The 19,863-nt window shown below is 47.6% G+C and overlaps 3 protein-coding genes across 3 annotated transcripts; all 3 read left to right on the top strand.

Moving 5' to 3' along the window:
- Positions 1–214: 214 nt before the first annotated feature.
- Positions 215–3,620, top strand: LOC129054533 (proline-rich protein 20E-like). Its single transcript, XM_054546129.2, has 2 exons — positions 215–266; positions 1,281–3,620. Exons 1-2 carry the CDS (start codon positions 215–217, stop codon positions 1,892–1,894), a joined length of 666 nt encoding a protein of 221 aa, XP_054402104.1. The 3' UTR covers positions 1,895–3,620.
- A 3,947-nt stretch (positions 3,621–7,567) lies between these two features.
- LOC129049624 (proline-rich protein 20E-like) lies at positions 7,568–9,285 on the top strand. Its single transcript, XM_054529347.2, has 2 exons — positions 7,568–7,619; positions 8,634–9,285. Exons 1-2 carry the CDS (start codon positions 7,568–7,570, stop codon positions 9,245–9,247), a joined length of 666 nt encoding a protein of 221 aa, XP_054385322.1. The 3' UTR covers positions 9,248–9,285.
- Positions 9,286–14,920: 5,635 nt separating this feature from the next.
- Positions 14,921–18,326, top strand: LOC129054521 (proline-rich protein 20E-like). Its single transcript, XM_054529348.2, has 2 exons — positions 14,921–14,972; positions 15,987–18,326. Exons 1-2 carry the CDS (start codon positions 14,921–14,923, stop codon positions 16,598–16,600), a joined length of 666 nt encoding a protein of 221 aa, XP_054385323.1. The 3' UTR covers positions 16,601–18,326.
- Positions 18,327–19,863: the final 1,537 nt, after the last annotated feature.

The following is a 19,863-nucleotide window of genomic DNA, read 5'->3' on the forward strand; positions in this document are numbered from 1 at the left end:
CTCCTAATTTTCAGATCTCCGGAGCCAGCTGTATAGGAAGATCAGGTGTGTGTCTTGGTGTCCCTGAGGGGTGGATAGAGCTTGGATGGGTGCAGGTGGGGACAGAATCCTAATTCCCCTAGAAAGGCCATGTCCATCCCCCTGCCTTGTCACCCCCGTCTTCCTAAATCCGTTCTCTCTCGTTTTTCTCCCCAGCCCCTCCGGCAGATTGCTGATGGAGGAACCAAGGCGTTCCAAGCGGCTTCGCACCATGGCCCCTAATCAAGGTACATCAAACGCCTGACACTCTCTTTTGAACCTCGTTTGTTCCCCAATTCTTCCCCAATTGTTTAAATTCGAACTCAATCAAGCACTCTCTGTTTCACCTTCTCATGGCCTGCCTCAACCTGGGCCGGTTGTTATAAGTCAGCTCCCAGCTTCCACGTCGTCTGGGAAATTCCTTTCCCTCTTTTCAATTGTATCCCATTTCCCAAATCTGAGATTTCTTGTTGTTCTTGTTCTTGTTTTGTTTTGTGTAGTTTTGTTTTACTGTTTCTCTGTAGTGGAGCAAGTCCTCACGCTACATCTTGACCTGTAATAAACCAGTACTTCCACCTTGTTCTTTTCTGGAGGAATTGGAATTTTATGGCTATTGCCACATTGTTCTCCAAACCATTTCCCTTCCTACACTGAGTGTCCTAAATCTTTTAATCTTGTCTAGCTTCATAGATGCAAAAAAATAGAGCATCCATTGAAAGGAAATCATTTAAGATCTTGCTTATCTGAAACATCTTCATTCTACCCTCCCAGATTCTTCAGTGAAACTTTGGTTGGCTATGAAATTTTAGGTGGGAAATTCATTTCCCTTGAAATTTTGAAGTCACTTTCTGTTATGTTCTAGATTTGACTGCCGCTTTTGAGATGTCTGATTTTTGGGACGTGGAATCCTGGCCCTTTCCATGTCACCATTCCTTTCTCTTTCTCCCTCTCTCTAGAATCTTTTGGAATCTTCTGTCATCAGCACTCTGAAATTTTATGGTGATCTGTCTCAGTGACAATATACCTCTAATTTTCTTATACTTTATCCTTCTTTCCATCATTTTAGATTTTTGCTTTCTTCTCTGGGAGATCTTCTCCACTTCATTCTCAAATTTCCGTGGAGAGTTTTGTTTCTTCTCTCATAATTTTAGCATCAATGATCCCTATTTCCTCTGAGTATTTATTCCTAAAAGTATCCTATAACTGATTGATGGGTAAAATTCCTTCTATCTCTCTCTGCTCACACTCTGCTTCTCTTTTAGCCTCCGGTGGGCCTCCTAGAGAGCCAGGCTGCTCTGCTGTGGACCCTGAAGACTCCGTGGAAGCAGATGAGCCCGCACACCCAGCCCAACCCGCAAAACCCATTGCTTACGTGACACCCTTCAGATGGCAGCCCCCAGCTCCCACAGAGTCAGCTCGTCCGGCAGAGAGAGGCCGGCGCCGGGGAGGAAGCCGGCCTGCAGGGCGAGGCCGTGGCAGAGGCGGTGGGCCCCGCAGGGACGCTGGCCCGAGACGGGGGGCACAACGCTTGATGGGATCGGACGTGCACATCCAACTGGACCACCATGGAGAGCCAGGCCACCAGGGGGAACCGGAAATCAGGGAGACCGCAGCCTTCTCTCTTTCTGAAACAGGTCATCTGCCTGGAACTGCGCAGGAAGGCCCTGGCCCCGACGTGGCGCCACCTGAGCTGGGGCTTCAGGAGCCGCCCCCCGCTTCTGGGCCTCAGGCTGTCGCCGGGCAGCCCACGTTGACCCTCTATCCCTGCGTCGGATTTAGGGCTCTGGGTGACCCAGCTGTTTTACAAGTCATTCAAACCCCCCACGGCACCTATGTGAAGGGGGTCCCAGTGTTCTTCGCCGACATTGCATGCTGACCTCTATTTGCCACCCACGTTGTTCCCAGCCCCCCTTTCTTCCACCTGGACTTTCCCCCCAGCCCCAGTTCTGCTCCACTCCTCCCGTCCAAACCCAACCGGAGCCCTCACCTTGTGTAGTCAGAATGGAGTAACCACACCCTCCTCCCAGGATCCTGGCAGTAGTCCGTCTGCTTCCAATGCCCCTCTTGTCTCTGCTTTGCACCTTCTGTCAAAGTTACACATGCACGGAGTTCCTCAATGCTTGTTCAAATAAGCCAGCGGCCCCCCTAATCTTCTTGTGCTCATAGTAAAAGCCAATTAGAGATACTTGGAATGAAAAACAACGTTGTTGGAATCCAAAGTTATGTTGATGGTTTGCATCACAGAATAGACAGGACTGAGGAACGAATCAGTAAAAACTAGGTGCTTAGGCAAGAGAGAGACGGACAGTGTGAAAGAACAGTCATCCTGAGGACCGGAGGTCATCTAACATGGAGCTCTCCCGAGAGAGCCAGAACATGTGTATGACAGCAATATACAAAGAAATCATGGCCAATGATTTCTCCCAATGGAAGAAGTCTGTGAGTCCTGAGCAGGATACAAGAATAACACCCGTTGAGAGTATGAAGTATGGTGAAGAGAACATCCCAAAAGCTGCCTGAGAGCTGAGACTTACAAGGAAAGCAGAAGTAGGGTGACCTTAGACTTTGCCTGCCAGCATGGATGACTATGGAAAGCAATGGTGCAATATCCTCAGAGCTTCCAGAGGGAACTCACTCTGAATCTAGTGTTCTATGCGCAATCAAAGAAATTGTTGGGGAGAGAAGGAGGCAGGCAGTTTCCGCTCAAGGGCACGGCCACATGAAGGGAGGAATGGCATCCAGAAAAGGGAGGAAAAGGCAGAATCCTACTCAGACTGGACCTGAAGCCTGAGCTTCCCCTGAACTTAGACTACACAACTTATGACGTGCAAGCGGCTAAACCCCCTTTCTGTACAAGGCGACTGGAATGGAACTGTTATGCACAGTGAAAGTACAAGTCATGTTTTTCAGCCAGGAAAAAGCCAAACCAGACCACTTGGGAGAAGCGGGATGCAGCCACAGTCAGTAACCAGGGAAATTAGGAAACTGTATTATTAAGTCTAGATAAGTATGATTCTGGAAAAAGGATTGATGACCTAGAATTAAAATTCCAGAAGACATTGATATAGGCATGTGGGGCATGGGAAAATTCACAAGGAGCTAGAAGTTGCTAAAGTTCTTCTCTCATGCCTGGAGACGATATAGTGGCTGAATAGAAGAGCAATGAAACTCTAGACTCTGACACATTTTTAAGTCTCAATGCAGGTACCCGTTGGGAACCACTAAGAGAATTGGAATCAAAGAGATTGAGGAAAAAGGGGATCAAAGAAAATTTGATGAATCAAACAAAAGTTGTTAGGGGGGTTAACAGAAACAAGGAGAGTGCATGACTCACTGAAACCGCTGAATAAGGAATCGGCAATTCCATGGCAGCATCCTTGGCTTCCTCCTGACTTTAAGGGGAATATTTTAAATGTTTCACCATTAACCAAGATGTTTGCTGCAAGTTTTTCATAGATGTTTAAGTTGAGGTAGTTCCCATCTTTTCAGAGTTTGACAAAAGGTGTATTACGAATTTTTGTATTTTGTGTTCTATTCAGTAGGCTTTTATTAGCTGATTTTCACTCGTTTGTAAATGTCCAAATAAAATAAAGATAACTTTTTACATCAAAGATTGTTTTCTTGTGCATTCAATCCTTTTAAATAAACCTTTCTCTTAAGACTTGCTTTATACTACAGTTCTTTTACTAAAATTTCACCAATCACAAATATAAAATGTGTTTACTAAAAGCAGAAAAAAAGGTAGAAAAATAGTGTCTACGGTCTCTGTTCTCCATTCATATTGCATCTCTCCCCATAATCACATAAGTTTACACCAACAAACACATACAAGAAGAGCATCGTTTGTGGCTCGCGTTTAAAAACACCTGGCATGCCATGTGCCAGGGGTCATGCTGAAGTGACTATAGGGTCCAGGCGGGTAACGCGGGTGTGGTCAGGACCAGCGCCTCTGTGGAGCACGTGCGTCTCCAAAGTAGGAACAGGTGACTTTGTGTTGAAGCGTGGCGTGGATCACAATGAGCACTGTGCAGTGGGAGCTGCTTCTTGGCTTGCCTTTGGGGTCTGTCCTCCTTAAGCCAGAAAGCACCCTCACAGTCATCCTACACACATGTGCCACTATCTTCTTGCTGTATATCTGTCTGAAAGATGCACAGGTTTTACACTATGCAGGTGACGGTCCGCTGATACGCCGCTTCCAGGATATTTCTACCACCGAAGTGCTTCATTAAACATCTGTACGTGGAGTGAGACAGGGTCTCATTCAGTCACCCAGGCTGGAGTGCAGTGGTGCAATCACAGCTGAGTGCAGCCTGAACCTCCTCAGCTCAGGTGATCCTCCCACATCAGCTTGCTAAGTAGCTCAGACTCCAGGCAGGCTCCAAGATCTCTTGGTAATTTCTCTTGCTTTATTTATTCATTCATTTCTTGATTGATTTTCAAACAGAGTCTCACTCTTTCACCCAGGCTGGAGTGCAGTGAGTGGCTTCAGCTCACCGAGACCTCCATTCCCGGGGTTGAAGCGATCCTCATGCCTCAGCCTAATAAAAATAGAAAAATTAGCCAGGCATGGTGGTGGGCCACTATAGTCCCAGCTACTCAGGAGGCTGAGGCAGGAGAATCCTTTGAAGCCAGGAGGCGGAGGTTGCAGGAAGCCAAGATTGCCCCATTGCAGTGATCCGAGGTCATGCTATGGCACTGCAGCCTGAGTGACAAGAGGAAAAGTTTGTCTCAAATTGGAAAAAAAAAAAAAAGAAAAGAAAAAAAGAAAAAAAAAAGTTACCCAATAAGAAAGATAAAAGTGTTGAATGGAACCTTCATAAAAGAATCTATGGGTGTGGTCAGTGAGCACAGGAAACCCCAATAAGGATGAGAATAGGCAAATAAGCGTGGAGCATCCTGTGGTGCCAGGGAGAAAGGAGCAGCCCAAAACCAAACAAAACCAAAAGCTGCAGTGATGGGAGGTTGACAAAAGGACACAGAAGCCAACTAAAGGAGCTCCCGGTGGCCAAAGGTGGAAACTTTGAGTGACAAAGTAACTCACTAAATAATAAGTAATTGAATATTTAAGTTAAATATTTAACAAAATAATTAGTTCAATTATTAAATCATTCATCCCCTGAAGTATGGGATTATAAACCAAAGTATACAATAGACGTCCATAAGTCCATACTGATATAAATGAATGATTAAATAAATAAACACATGGGGAAGAATAGGCAAATCCTCCACCCAGGAGAACTCCAGATAATTTAGGTAGCTATTCCCCTGCAAGGAGATAAAGTATAACTTCCCTTTTTTAAAGTATAGGCTACAGGTAGTGACTTCCAAACAATACAGTAGAGAAAGAGTTGGGAAAATCACTTGATGGTGGAGAAACCTAATCAACACTGCCCCAGCCAGGTGACCAGGACTAATAGCAGCAGTGACAAGCCCTGCTGATGGTGCCTAGTCTAGACAGGATGGGATGGGAACGGCACTTTCCCTCTGCAATCTTCCTTACAAAAACATATAATTCCAGTCAGATCAGACGAACTTCAGGAGAGGACATCCTAAAATACATCTGACCAGTATTCAAAGTGTCAAGGTCAACAAAAACAAGGCCAGTGTGAGAAACTGTGACAGCCAAGGGGAACCATGACTCATTGTAATGTGGTACCCTGGATGGGGTCTTGGGACAGAAAAGGTAAGTTACGACAAAACATAGCAAAACCTAAACTCAGCGAAAAACACAAACCAGAAAAATAATTAGCCGGGCATGGTGGCTTGCCCCTGTGGTCCCAGCTACTCGGGAGGTTGAGCGGGCAGGATCTCTTGAGCTCGGGAGTTCCAAACAAGCCTGGGCACATAGCGAAACCTCATCTCTCCAAAAAATACAAAAATTTTCCCGATGTGGTGGCGCGCACCTGTAGTCCAGCTACTGCGGAGGCTGAGACAGGAGAATCACTTGAACTCATTCTCCTGTCTCAGCCTCCCAAGTAGCCGCAGTGAGCCGAGAACGCGCCACTGCACTCCAGCCTGGGCTACAGAGCGAGAACCCGTCTCTCTAAAAAACAAGAAGGCAAACCAACCAACTAACCCACTGTGGGTTCCCCTCCAGTGTCCTGGTGTCTTTCCTGCTGTCTTCCTCCGCCCGTGTGTGCACCCACAGCAATAAAAGACGGTGGTGTGTGTCTCACAACGCATCTCCAGCCCCATCGCCGTCTCTCTCTGAGCTCGACTCGTTTTACGAAAGGCCGTTTGACAACCTCACCGGGCAACTCAAAAGCTCCTTCAACCCGATGTGCGCAAGCCAAGCTCCGCGTCTTCCCATTCAGAGCAGGTTCTTGGTCCACCTCTGTCTGAATGAACGGGCGGGCTACCAAGGCCGCAGTCTCTTCTCCAAGGACTGTCCACACTGCGTCTCGCTTTCTCTTGTAAATTTCTCTCCCACCAGGGAACTTTCTCCTCCTCTACCTCCCTCAGTCTCAGTCTAATAGGACCCTGCGCCCAACCCCGAGGGCTGCAATAGCCTTCTTGCCTCTCCTGACTTATTCTGTGGACCCTGGGTTGGCTCTCCTTCACAGCCAGGCTGGTCGTTTTTGAAATGTGAACCCACTGCAGGACACCGTTCCATGGGTTTCCGCTGCCTTGGAACAAGACCAGCTCCTGCGCGGCCCCTGCCTCCACCTCGCACCACCTCTGGGCTTGGCCCTGGCCTCCCGTCCGTTCCCAGAACGTGCCGGACTCCCTTCCAGTCCGGGCCTCGGCACACTTTCTTCACTCCCCTGCCTCTCCCAACCCGGTTCAGGTCGACTCATTTCAAATTTTATGTATTCCACTTTTCAGCCCAAATATCCCGCCTTTGGATGCTTTCCTTGACCTCGCTCAGATGTAATCTAATCAAAATCTTCCCATTAGCCACTTTCAGGGCACCACACCTCCCTTTTCCTGGCACTTAAAGGTCGCTCTGCATTTTTTTCCTCAATGATTAGATTAATCAATCAACCACTGACTTCTAGAAATGGCGGCATCTCAGCAGGGCCCCATTTGACTGGCAGGGGACTGACCCAATGCACCTCGCAAGCCCGGCCAGGCCCGCCCCAGCGGGCCCCCCTCTGACGACGCCCTTCCCTTACGTGATTGCCTTGCTGCCATATAAGAGGGACCGCGCTCGGCCTCCAGCAGTCGGCTCTCTGCTGGGCTCGGAGCCAGAACCAGCTGCGCGCTCCTGCCTGCCTGCCTGCCTGCCTGCCTGCCTGCCTGCCTGCCTGCCTGGCTGCGGGAGGACGACCTCAGAGCTACAGCGGTGAACCTGTGGACACCTCCAGCTCCTCAGGCCTCTCTTCGTCGAAGAGTCTCCTAATTTTCAGATCTCCGGAGCCAGCTGTATAGGAAGATCAGGTGTGTGTCTTGGTGTCCCTGAGGGGTGGATAGAGCTTGGATGGGTGCAGGTGGGGACAGAATCCTAATTCCCCTAGAAAGGCCATGTCCATCCCCCTGCCTTGTCACCCCCGTCTTCCTAAATCCGTTCTCTCTCGTTTTTCTCCCCAGCCCCTCCGGCACATTGCTGATGGAGGAACCAAGGCGTTCCAAGCGGCTTCGCACCATGGCCCCTAATCAAGGTACATCAAACGCCTGACACTCTCTTTTGAACCTCGTTTGTTCCCCAATTCTTCCCCAATTGTTTAAATTCGAACTCAATCAAGCACTCTCTGTTTCACCTTCTCATGGCCTGCCTCAACCTGGGCCGGTTGTTATAAGTCAGCTCCCAGCTTCCACGTCGTCTGGGAAATTCCTTTCCCTCTTTTCAATTGTATCCCATTTCCCAAATCTGAGATTTCTTGTTGTTCTTGTTCTTGTTTTGTTTTGTGTAGTTTTGTTTTACTGTTTCTCTGTAGTGGAGCAAGTCCTCACGCTACATCTTGACCTGTAATAAACCAGTACTTCCACCTTGTTCTTTTCTGGAGGAATTGGAATTTTATGGCTATTGCCACATTGTTCTCCAAACCATTTCCCTTCCTACACTGAGTGTCCTAAATCTTTTAATCTTGTCTAGCTTCATAGATGCAAAAAAATAGAGCATCCATTGAAAGGAAATCATTTAAGATCTTGCTTATCTGAAACATCTTCATTCTACCCTCCCAGATTCTTCAGTGAAACTTTGGTTGGCTATGAAATTTTAGGTGGGAAATTCATTTCCCTTGAAATTTTGAAGTCACTTTCTGTTATGTTCTAGATTTGACTGCCGCTTTTGAGATGTCTGATTTTTGGGACGTGGAATCCTGGCCCTTTCCATGTCACCATTCCTTTCTCTTTCTCCCTCTCTCTAGAATCTTTTGGAATCTTCTGTCATCAGCACTCTGAAATTTTATGGTGATCTGTCTCAGTGACAATATACCTCTAATTTTCTTATACTTTATCCTTCTTTCCATCATTTTAGATTTTTGCTTTCTTCTCTGGGAGATCTTCTCCACTTCATTCTCAAATTTCCGTGGAGAGTTTTGTTTCTTCTCTCATAATTTTAGCATCAATGATCCCTATTTCCTCTGAGTATTTATTCCTAAAAGTATCCTATAACTGATTGATGGGTAAAATTCCTTCTATCTCTCTCTGCTCACACTCTGCTTCTCTTTTAGCCTCCGGTGGGCCTCCTAGAGAGCCAGGCTGCTCTGCTGTGGACCCTGAAGACTCCGTGGAAGCAGATGAGCCCGCACACCCAGCCCAACCCGCAAAACCCATTGCTTACGTGACACCCTTCAGATGGCAGCCCCCAGCTCCCACAGAGTCAGCTCGTCCGGCAGAGAGAGGCCGGCGCCGGGGAGGAAGCCGGCCTGCAGGGCGAGGCCGTGGCAGAGGCGGTGGGCCCCGCAGGGACGCTGGCCCGAGACGGGGGGCACAACGCTTGATGGGATCGGACGTGCACATCCAACTGGACCACCATGGAGAGCCAGGCCACCAGGGGGAACCGGAAATCAGGGAGACCGCAGCCTTCTCTCTTTCTGAAACAGGTCATCTGCCTGGAACTGCGCAGGAAGGCCCTGGCCCCGACGTGGCGCCACCTGAGCTGGGGCTTCAGGAGCCGCCCCCCGCTTCTGGGCCTCAGGCTGTCGCCGGGCAGCCCACGTTGACCCTCTATCCCTGCGTCGGATTTAGGGCTCTGGGTGACCCAGCTGTTTTACAAGTCATTCAAACCCCCCACGGCACCTATGTGAAGGGGGTCCCAGTGTTCTTCGCCGACATTGCATGCTGACCTCTATTTGCCACCCACGTTGTTCCCAGCCCCCCTTTCTTCCACCTGGACTTTCCCCCCAGCCCCAGTTCTGCTCCACTCCTCCCGTCCAAACCCAACCGGAGCCCTCACCTTGTGTAGTCAGAATGGAGTAACCACACCCTCCTCCCAGGATCCTGGCAGTAGTCCGTCTGCTTCCAATGCCCCTCTTGTCTCTGCTTTGCACCTTCTGTCAAAGTTACACATGCACGGAGTTCCTCAATGCTTGTTCAAATAAGCCAGCGGCCCCCCTAATCTTCTTGTGCTCATAGTAAAAGCCAATTAGAGATACTTGGAATGAAAAACAACGTTGTTGGAATCCAAAGTTATGTTGATGGTTTGCATCACAGAATAGACAGGACTGAGGAACGAATCAGTAAAAACTAGGTGCTTAGGCAAGAGAGAGACGGACAGTGTGAAAGAACAGTCATCCTGAGGACCGGAGGTCATCTAACATGGAGCTCTCCCGAGAGAGCCAGAACATGTGTATGACAGCAATATACAAAGAAATCATGGCCAATGATTTCTCCCAATGGAAGAAGTCTGTGAGTCCTGAGCAGGATACAAGAATAACACCCGTTGAGAGTATGAAGTATGGTGAAGAGAACATCCCAAAAGCTGCCTGAGAGCTGAGACTTACAAGGAAAGCAGAAGTAGGGTGACCTTAGACTTTGCCTGCCAGCATGGATGACTATGGAAAGCAATGGTGCAATATCCTCAGAGCTTCCAGAGGGAACTCACTCTGAATCTAGTGTTCTATGCGCAATCAAAGAAATTGTTGGGGAGAGAAGGAGGCAGGCAGTTTCCGCTCAAGGGCACGGCCACATGAAGGGAGGAATGGCATCCAGAAAAGGGAGGAAAAGGCAGAATCCTACTCAGACTGGACCTGAAGCCTGAGCTTCCCCTGAACTTAGACTACACAACTTATGACGTGCAAGCGGCTAAACCCCCTTTCTGTACAAGGCGACTGGAATGGAACTGTTATGCACAGTGAAAGTACAAGTCATGTTTTTCAGCCAGGAAAAAGCCAAACCAGACCACTTGGGAGAAGCGGGATGCAGCCACAGTCAGTAACCAGGGAAATTAGGAAACTGTATTATTAAGTCTAGATAAGTATGATTCTGGAAAAAGGATTGATGACCTAGAATTAAAATTCCAGAAGACATTGATATAGGCATGTGGGGCATGGGAAAATTCACAAGGAGCTAGAAGTTGCTAAAGTTCTTCTCTCATGCCTGGAGACGATATAGTGGCTGAATAGAAGAGCAATGAAACTCTAGACTCTGACACATTTTTAAGTCTCAATGCAGGTACCCGTTGGGAACCACTAAGAGAATTGGAATCAAAGAGATTGAGGAAAAAGGGGATCAAAGAAAATTTGATGAATCAAACAAAAGTTGTTAGGGGGGTTAACAGAAACAAGGAGAGTGCATGACTCACTGAAACCGCTGAATAAGGAATCGGCAATTCCATGGCAGCATCCTTGGCTTCCTCCTGACTTTAAGGGGAATATTTTAAATGTTTCACCATTAACCAAGATGTTTGCTGCAAGTTTTTCATAGATGTTTAAGTTGAGGTAGTTCCCATCTTTTCAGAGTTTGACAAAAGGTGTATTACGAATTTTTGTATTTTGTGTTCTATTCAGTAGGCTTTTATTAGCTGATTTTCACTCGTTTGTAAATGTCCAAATAAAATAAAGATAACTTTTTACATCAAAGATTGTTTTCTTGTGCATTCAATCCTTTTAAATAAACCTTTCTCTTACGACTTGCTTTATACTACAGTTCTTTTACTAAAATTTCACCAATCACAAATATAAAATGTGTTTACTAAAAGCAGAAAAAAAGGTAGAAAAATAGTGTCTACGGTCTCTGTTCTCCATTCATATTGCATCTCTCCCCATAATCACATAAGTTTACACCAACAAACACATACAAGAAGAGCATCGTTTGTGGCTCGCGTTTAAAAACACCTGGCATGCCATGTGCCAGGGGTCATGCTGAAGTGACTATAGGGTCCAGGCGGGTAACGCGGGTGTGGTCAGGACCAGCGCCTCTGTGGAGCACGTGCGTCTCCAAAGTAGGAACAGGTGACTTTGTGTTGAAGCGTGGCGTGGATCACAATGAGCACTGTGCAGTGGGAGCTGCTTCTTGGCTTGCCTTTGGGGTCTGTCCTCCTTAAGCCAGAAAGCACCCTCACAGTCATCCTACACACATGTGCCACTATCTTCTTGCTGTATATCTGTCTGAAAGATGCACAGGTTTTACACTATGCAGGTGACGGTCCGCTGATACGCCGCTTCCAGGATATTTCTACCACCGAAGTGCTTCATTAAACATCTGTACGTGGAGTAAGACAGGGTCTCATTCAGTCACCCAGGCTGGAGTGCAGTGGTGCAATCACAGCTGAGTGCAGCCTGAACCTCCTCAGCTCAGGTGATCCTCCCACATCAGCTTGCTAAGTAGCTCAGACTCCAGGCAGGCTCCAAGATCTCTTGGTAATTTCTCTTGCTTTATTTATTCATTCATTTCTTGATTGATTTTCAAACAGAGTCTCACTCTTTCACCCAGGCTGGAGTGCAGTGAGTGGCTTCAGCTCACCGAGACCTCCATTCCCGGGGTTGAAGCGATCCTCATGCCTCAGCCTAATAAAAATAGAAAAATTAGCCAGGCATGGTGGTGGGCCACTATAGTCCCAGCTACTCAGGAGGCTGAGGCAGGAGAATCCTTTGAAGCCAGGAGGCGGAGGTTGCAGGAAGCCAAGATTGCCCCATTGCAGTGATCCGAGGTCATGCTATGGCACTGCAGCCTGAGTGACAAGAGGAAAAGTTTGTCTCAAATTGGAAAAAAAAAAAAAAGAAAAGAAAAAAAGAAAAAAAAAAGTTACCCAATAAGAAAGATAAAAGTGTTGAATGGAACCTTCATAAAAGAATCTATGGGTGTGGTCAGTGAGCACAGGAAACCCCAATAAGGATGAGAATAGGCAAATAAGCGTGGAGCATCCTGTGGTGCCAGGGAGAAAGGAGCAGCCCAAAACCAAACAAAACCAAAAGCTGCAGTGATGGGAGGTTGACAAAAGGACACAGAAGCCAACTAAAGGAGCTCCCGGTGGCCAAAGGTGGAAACTTTGAGTGACAAAGTAACTCACTAAATAATAAGTAATTGAATATTTAAGTTAAATATTTAACAAAATAATTAGTTCAATTATTAAATCATTCATCCCCTGAAGTATGGGATTATAAACCAAAGTATACAATAGACGTCCATAAGTCCATACTGATATAAATGAATGATTAAATAAATAAACACATGGGGAAGAATAGGCAAATCCTCCACCCAGGAGAACTCCAGATAATTTAGGTAGCTATTCCCCTGCAAGGAGATAAAGTATAACTTCCCTTTTTTAAAGTATAGGCTACAGGTAGTGACTTCCAAACAATACAGTAGAGAAAGAGTTGGGAAAATCACTTGATGGTGGAGAAACCTAATCAACACTGCCCCAGCCAGGTGACCAGGACTAATAGCAGCAGTGACAAGCCCTGCTGATGGTGCCTAGTCTAGACAGGATGGGATGGGAACGGCACTTTCCCTCTGCAATCTTCCTTACAAAAACATATAATTCCAGTCAGATCAGACGAACTTCAGGAGAGGACATCCTAAAATACATCTGACCAGTATTCAAAGTGTCAAGGTCAACAAAAACAAGGCCAGTGTGAGAAACTGTGACAGCCAAGGGGAACCATGACTCATTGTAATGTGGTACCCTGGATGGGGTCTTGGGACAGAAAAGGTAAGTTACGACAAAACATAGCAAAACCTAAACTCAGCGAAAAACACAAACCAGAAAAATAATTAGCCGGGCATGGTGGCTTGCCCCTGTGGTCCCAGCTACTCGGGAGGTTGAGCGGGCAGGATCTCTTGAGCTCGGGAGTTCCAAACAAGCCTGGGCACATAGCGAAACCTCATCTCTCCAAAAAATACAAAAATTTTCCCGATGTGGTGGCGCGCACCTGTAGTCCAGCTACTGCGGAGGCTGAGACAGGAGAATCACTTGAACTCATTCTCCTGTCTCAGCCTCCCAAGTAGCCGCAGTGAGCCGAGAACGCGCCACTGCACTCCAGCCTGGGCTACAGAGCGAGAACCCGTCTCTCTAAAAAACAAGAAGGCAAACCAACCAACTAACCCACTGTGGGTTCCCCTCCAGTGTCCTGGTGTCTTTCCTGCTGTCTTCCTCCGCCCGTGTGTGCACCCACAGCAATAAAAGACGGTGGTGTGTGTCTCACAACGCATCTCCAGCCCCATCGCCGTCTCTCTCTGAGCTCGACTCGTTTTACGAAAGGCCGTTTGACAACCTCACCGGGCAACTCAAAAGCTCCTTCAACCCGATGTGCGCAAGCCAAGCTCCGCGTCTTCCCATTCAGAGCAGGTTCTTGGTCCACCTCTGTCTGAATGAACGGGCGGGCTACCAAGGCCGCAGTCTCTTCTCCAAGGACTGTCCACACTGCGTCTCGCTTTCTCTTGTAAATTTCTCTCCCACCAGGGAACTTTCTCCTCCTCTACCTCCCTCAGTCTCAGTCTAATAGGACCCTGCGCCCAACCCCGAGGGCTGCAATAGCCTTCTTGCCTCTCCTGACTTATTCTGTGGACCCTGGGTTGGCTCTCCTTCACAGCCAGGCTGGTCGTTTTTGAAATGTGAACCCACTGCAGGACACCGTTCCATGGGTTTCCGCTGCCTTGGAACAAGACCAGCTCCTGCGCGGCCCCTGCCTCCACCTCGCACCACCTCTGGGCTTGGCCCTGGCCTCCCGTCCGTTCCCAGAACGTGCCGGACTCCCTTCCAGTCCGGGCCTCGGCACACTTTCTTCACTCCCCTGCCTCTCCCAACCCGGTTCAGGTCGACTCATTTCAAATTTTATGTATTCCACTTTTCAGCCCAAATATCCCGCCTTTGGATGCTTTCCTTGACCTCGCTCAGATGTAATCTAATCAAAATCTTCCCATTAGCCACTTTCAGGGCACCACACCTCCCTTTTCCTGGCACTTAAAGGTCGCTCTGCATTTTTTTCCTCAATGATTAGATTAATCAATCAACCACTGACTTCTAGAAATGGCGGCATCTCAGCAGGGCCCCATTTGACTGGCAGGGGACTGACCCAATGCACCTCGCAAGCCCGGCCAGGCCCGCCCCAGCGGGCCCCCCTCTGACGACGCCCTTCCCTTACGTGATTGCCTTGCTGCCATATAAGAGGGACCGCGCTCGGCCTCCAGCAGTCGGCTCTCTGCTGGGCTCGGAGCCAGAACCAGCTGCGCGCTCCTGCCTGCCTGCCTGCCTGCCTGCCTGCCTGCCTGCCTGCCTGCCTGGCTGCGGGAGGACGACCTCAGAGCTACAGCGGTGAACCTGTGGACACCTCCAGCTCCTCAGGCCTCTCTTCGTCGAAGAGTCTCCTAATTTTCAGATCTCCGGAGCCAGCTGTATAGGAAGATCAGGTGTGTGTCTTGGTGTCCCTGAGGGGTGGATAGAGCTTGGATGGGTGCAGGTGGGGACAGAATCCTAATTCCCCTAGAAAGGCCATGTCCATCCCCCTGCCTTGTCACCCCCGTCTTCCTAAATCCGTTCTCTCTCGTTTTTCTCCCCAGCCCCTCCGGCACATTGCTGATGGAGGAACCAAGGCGTTCCAAGCGGCTTCGCACCATGGCCCCTAATCAAGGTACATCAAACGCCTGACACTCTCTTTTGAACCTCGTTTGTTCCCCAATTCTTCCCCAATTGTTTAAATTCGAACTCAATCAAGCACTCTCTGTTTCACCTTCTCATGGCCTGCCTCAACCTGGGCCGGTTGTTATAAGTCAGCTCCCAGCTTCCACGTCGTCTGGGAAATTCCTTTCCCTCTTTTCAATTGTATCCCATTTCCCAAATCTGAGATTTCTTGTTGTTCTTGTTCTTGTTTTGTTTTGTGTAGTTTTGTTTTACTGTTTCTCTGTAGTGGAGCAAGTCCTCACGCTACATCTTGACCTGTAATAAACCAGTACTTCCACCTTGTTCTTTTCTGGAGGAATTGGAATTTTATGGCTATTGCCACATTGTTCTCCAAACCATTTCCCTTCCTACACTGAGTGTCCTAAATCTTTTAATCTTGTCTAGCTTCATAGATGCAAAAAAATAGAGCATCCATTGAAAGGAAATCATTTAAGATCTTGCTTATCTGAAACATCTTCATTCTACCCTCCCAGATTCTTCAGTGAAACTTTGGTTGGCTATGAAATTTTAGGTGGGAAATTCATTTCCCTTGAAATTTTGAAGTCACTTTCTGTTATGTTCTAGATTTGACTGCCGCTTTTGAGATGTCTGATTTTTGGGACGTGGAATCCTGGCCCTTTCCATGTCACCATTCCTTTCTCTTTCTCCCTCTCTCTAGAATCTTTTGGAATCTTCTGTCATCAGCACTCTGAAATTTTATGGTGATCTGTCTCAGTGACAATATACCTCTAATTTTCTTATACTTTATCCTTCTTTCCATCATTTTAGATTTTTGCTTTCTTCTCTGGGAGATCTTCTCCACTTCATTCTCAAATTTCCGTGGAGAGTTTTGTTTCTTCTCTCATAATTTTAGCATCAATGATCCCTATTTCCTCTGAGTATTTATTCCTAAAAGTATCCTATAACTGATTGATGGGTAAAATTCCTTCTATCTCTCTCTGCTCACACTCTGCTTCTCTTTTAGCCTCCGGTGGGCCTCCTAGAGAGCCAGGCTGCTCTGCTGTGGACCCTGAAGACTCCGTGGAAGCAGATGAGCCCGCACACCCAGCCCAACCCGCAAAACCCATTGCTTACGTGACACCCTTCAGATGGCAGCCCCCAGCTCCCACAGAGTCAGCTCGTCCGGCAGAGAGAGGCCGGCGTCGGGGAGGAAGCCGGCCTGCAGGGCGAGGCCGTGGCAGAGGCGGTGGGCCCCGCAGGGACGCTGGCCCGAGACGGGGGGCACAACGCTTGATGGGATCGGACGTGCACATCCAACTGGACCACCATGGAGAGCCAGGCCACCAGGGGGAACCGGAAATCAGGGAGACCGCAGCCTTCTCTCTTTCTGAAACAGGTCATCTGCCTGGAACTGCGCAGGAAGGCCCTGGCCCCGACGTGGCGCCACCTGAGCTGGGGCTTCAGGAGCCGCCCCCCGCTTCTGGGCCTCAGGCTGTCGCCGGGCAGCCCACGTTGACCCTCTATCCCTGCGTCGGATTTAGGGCTCTGGGTGACCCAGCTGTTTTACAAGTCATTCAAACCCCCCACGGCACCTATGTGAAGGGGGTCCCAGTGTTCTTCGCCGACATTGCATGCTGACCTCTATTTGCCACCCACGTTGTTCCCAGCCCCCCTTTCTTCCACCTGGACTTTCCCCCCAGCCCCAGTTCTGCTCCACTCCTCCCGTCCAAACCCAACCGGAGCCCTCACCTTGTGTAGTCAGAATGGAGTAACCACACCCTCCTCCCAGGATCCTGGCAGTAGTCCGTCTGCTTCCAATGCCCCTCTTGTCTCTGCTTTGCACCTTCTGTCAAAGTTACACATGCACGGAGTTCCTCAATGCTTGTTCAAATAAGCCAGCGGCCCCCCTAATCTTCTTGTGCTCATAGTAAAAGCCAATTAGAGATACTTGGAATGAAAAACAACGTTGTTGGAATCCAAAGTTATGTTGATGGTTTGCATCACAGAATAGACAGGACTGAGGAACGAATCAGTAAAAACTAGGTGCTTAGGCAAGAGAGAGACGGACAGTGTGAAAGAACAGTCATCCTGAGGACCGGAGGTCATCTAACATGGAGCTCTCCCGAGAGAGCCAGAACATGTGTATGACAGCAATATACAAAGAAATCATGGCCAATGATTTCTCCCAATGGAAGAAGTCTGTGAGTCCTGAGCAGGATACAAGAATAACACCCGTTGAGAGTATGAAGTATGGTGAAGAGAACATCCCAAAAGCTGCCTGAGAGCTGAGACTTACAAGGAAAGCAGAAGTAGGGTGACCTTAGACTTTGCCTGCCAGCATGGATGACTATGGAAAGCAATGGTGCAATATCCTCAGAGCTTCCAGAGGGAACTCACTCTGAATCTAGTGTTCTATGCGCAATCAAAGAAATTGTTGGGGAGAGAAGGAGGCAGGCAGTTTCCGCTCAAGGGCACGGCCACATGAAGGGAGGAATGGCATCCAGAAAAGGGAGGAAAAGGCAGAATCCTACTCAGACTGGACCTGAAGCCTGAGCTTCCCCTGAACTTAGACTACACAACTTATGACGTGCAAGCGGCTAAACCCCCTTTCTGTACAAGGCGACTGGAATGGAACTGTTATGCACAGTGAAAGTACAAGTCATGTTTTTCAGCCAGGAAAAAGCCAAACCAGACCACTTGGGAGAAGCGGGATGCAGCCACAGTCAGTAACCAGGGAAATTAGGAAACTGTATTATTAAGTCTAGATAAGTATGATTCTGGAAAAAGGATTGATGACCTAGAATTAAAATTCCAGAAGACATTGATATAGGCATGTGGGGCATGGGAAAATTCACAAGGAGCTAGAAGTTGCTAAAGTTCTTCTCTCATGCCTGGAGACGATATAGTGGCTGAATAGAAGAGCAATGAAACTCTAGACTCTGACACATTTTTAAGTCTCAATGCAGGTACCCGTTGGGAACCACTAAGAGAATTGGAATCAAAGAGATTGAGGAAAAAGGGGATCAAAGAAAATTTGATGAATCAAACAAAAGTTGTTAGGGGGGTTAACAGAAACAAGGAGAGTGCATGACTCACTGAAACCGCTGAATAAGGAATCGGCAATTCCATGGCAGCATCCTTGGCTTCCTCCTGACTTTAAGGGGAATATTTTAAATGTTTCACCATTAACCAAGATGTTTGCTGCAAGTTTTTCATAGATGTTTAAGTTGAGGTAGTTCCCATCTTTTCAGAGTTTGACAAAAGGTGTATTACGAATTTTTGTATTTTGTGTTCTATTCAGTAGGCTTTTATTAGCTGATTTTCACTCGTTTGTAAATGTCCAAATAAAATAAAGATAACTTTTTACATCAAAGATTGTTTTCTTGTGCATTCAATCCTTTTAAATAAACCTTTCTCTTAAGACTTGCTTTATACTACAGTTCTTTTACTAAAATTTCACCAATCACAAATATAAAATGTGTTTACTAAAAGCAGAAAAAAAGGTAGAAAAATAGTGTCTACGGTCTCTGTTCTCCATTCATATTGCATCTCTCCCCATAATCACATAAGTTTACACCAACAAACACATACAAGAAGAGCATCGTTTGTGGCTCGCGTTTAAAAACACCTGGCATGCCATGTGCCAGGGGTCATGCTGAAGTGACTATAGGGTCCAGGCGGGTAACGCGGGTGTGGTCAGGACCAGCGCCTCTGTGGAGCACGTGCGTCTCCAAAGTAGGAACAGGTGACTTTGTGTTGAAGCGTGGCGTGGATCACAATGAGCACTGTGCAGTGGGAGCTGCTTCTTGGCTTGCCTTTGGGGTCTGTCCTCCTTAAGCCAGAAAGCACCCTCACAGTCATCCTACACACATGTGCCACTATCTTCTTGCTGTATATCTGTCTGAAAGATGCACAGGTTTTACACTATGCAGGTGACGGTCCGCTGATACGCCGCTTCCAGGATATTTCTACCACCGAAGTGCTTCATTAAACATCTGTACGTGGAGTAAGACAGGGTCTCATTCAGTCACCCAGGCTGGAGTGCAGTGGTGCAATCACAGCTGAGTGCAGCCTGAACCTCCTCAGCTCAGGTGATCCTCCCACATCAGCTTGCTAAGTAGCTCAGACTCCAGGCAGGCTCCAAGATCTCTTGGTAATTTCTCTTGCTTTATTTATTCATTCATTTCTTGATTGATTTTCAAACAGAGTCTCACTCTTTCACCCAGGCTGGAGTGCAGTGAGTGGCTTCAGCTCACCGAGACCTCCATTCCCGGGGTTGAAGCGATCCTCATGCCTCAGCCTAATAAAAATAGAAAAATTAGCCAGGCATGGTGGTGGGCCACTATAGTCCCAGCTACTCAGGAGGCTGAGGCAGGAGAATCCTTTGAAGCCAGGAGGCGGAGGTTGCAGGAAGCCAAGATTGCCCCATTGCAGTGATCCGAGGTCATGCTATGGCACTGCAGCCTGAGTGACAAGAGGAAAAGTTTGTCTCAAATTGGAAAAAAAAAAAAAAGAAAAGAAAAAAAGAAAAAAAAAAGTTACCCAATAAGAAAGATAAAAGTGTTGAATGGAACCTTCATAAAAGAATCTATGGTTGTGGTCAGTGAGCACAGGAAACCCCAATAAGGATGAGAATAGGCAAATAAGCGTGGAGCATCCTGTGGTGCCAGGGAGAAAGGAGCAGCCCAAAACCAAACAAAACCAAAAGCTGCAGTGATGGGAGGTTGACAAAAGGACACAGAAGCCAACTAAAGGAGCTCCCGGTGGCCAAAGGTGGAAACTTTGAGTGACAAAGTAACTCACTAAATAATAAGTAATTGAATATTTAAGTTAAATATTTAACAAAATAATTAGTTCAATTATTAAATCATTCATCCCCTGAAGTATGGGATTATAAACCA

Source organism: Pongo abelii, chromosome 14 (genome assembly GCF_028885655.2).
Source record: "Pongo abelii isolate AG06213 chromosome 14, NHGRI_mPonAbe1-v2.0_pri, whole genome shotgun sequence".
Classification (NCBI taxonomy): Eukaryota; Metazoa; Chordata; class Mammalia; order Primates; family Hominidae; genus Pongo; species Pongo abelii.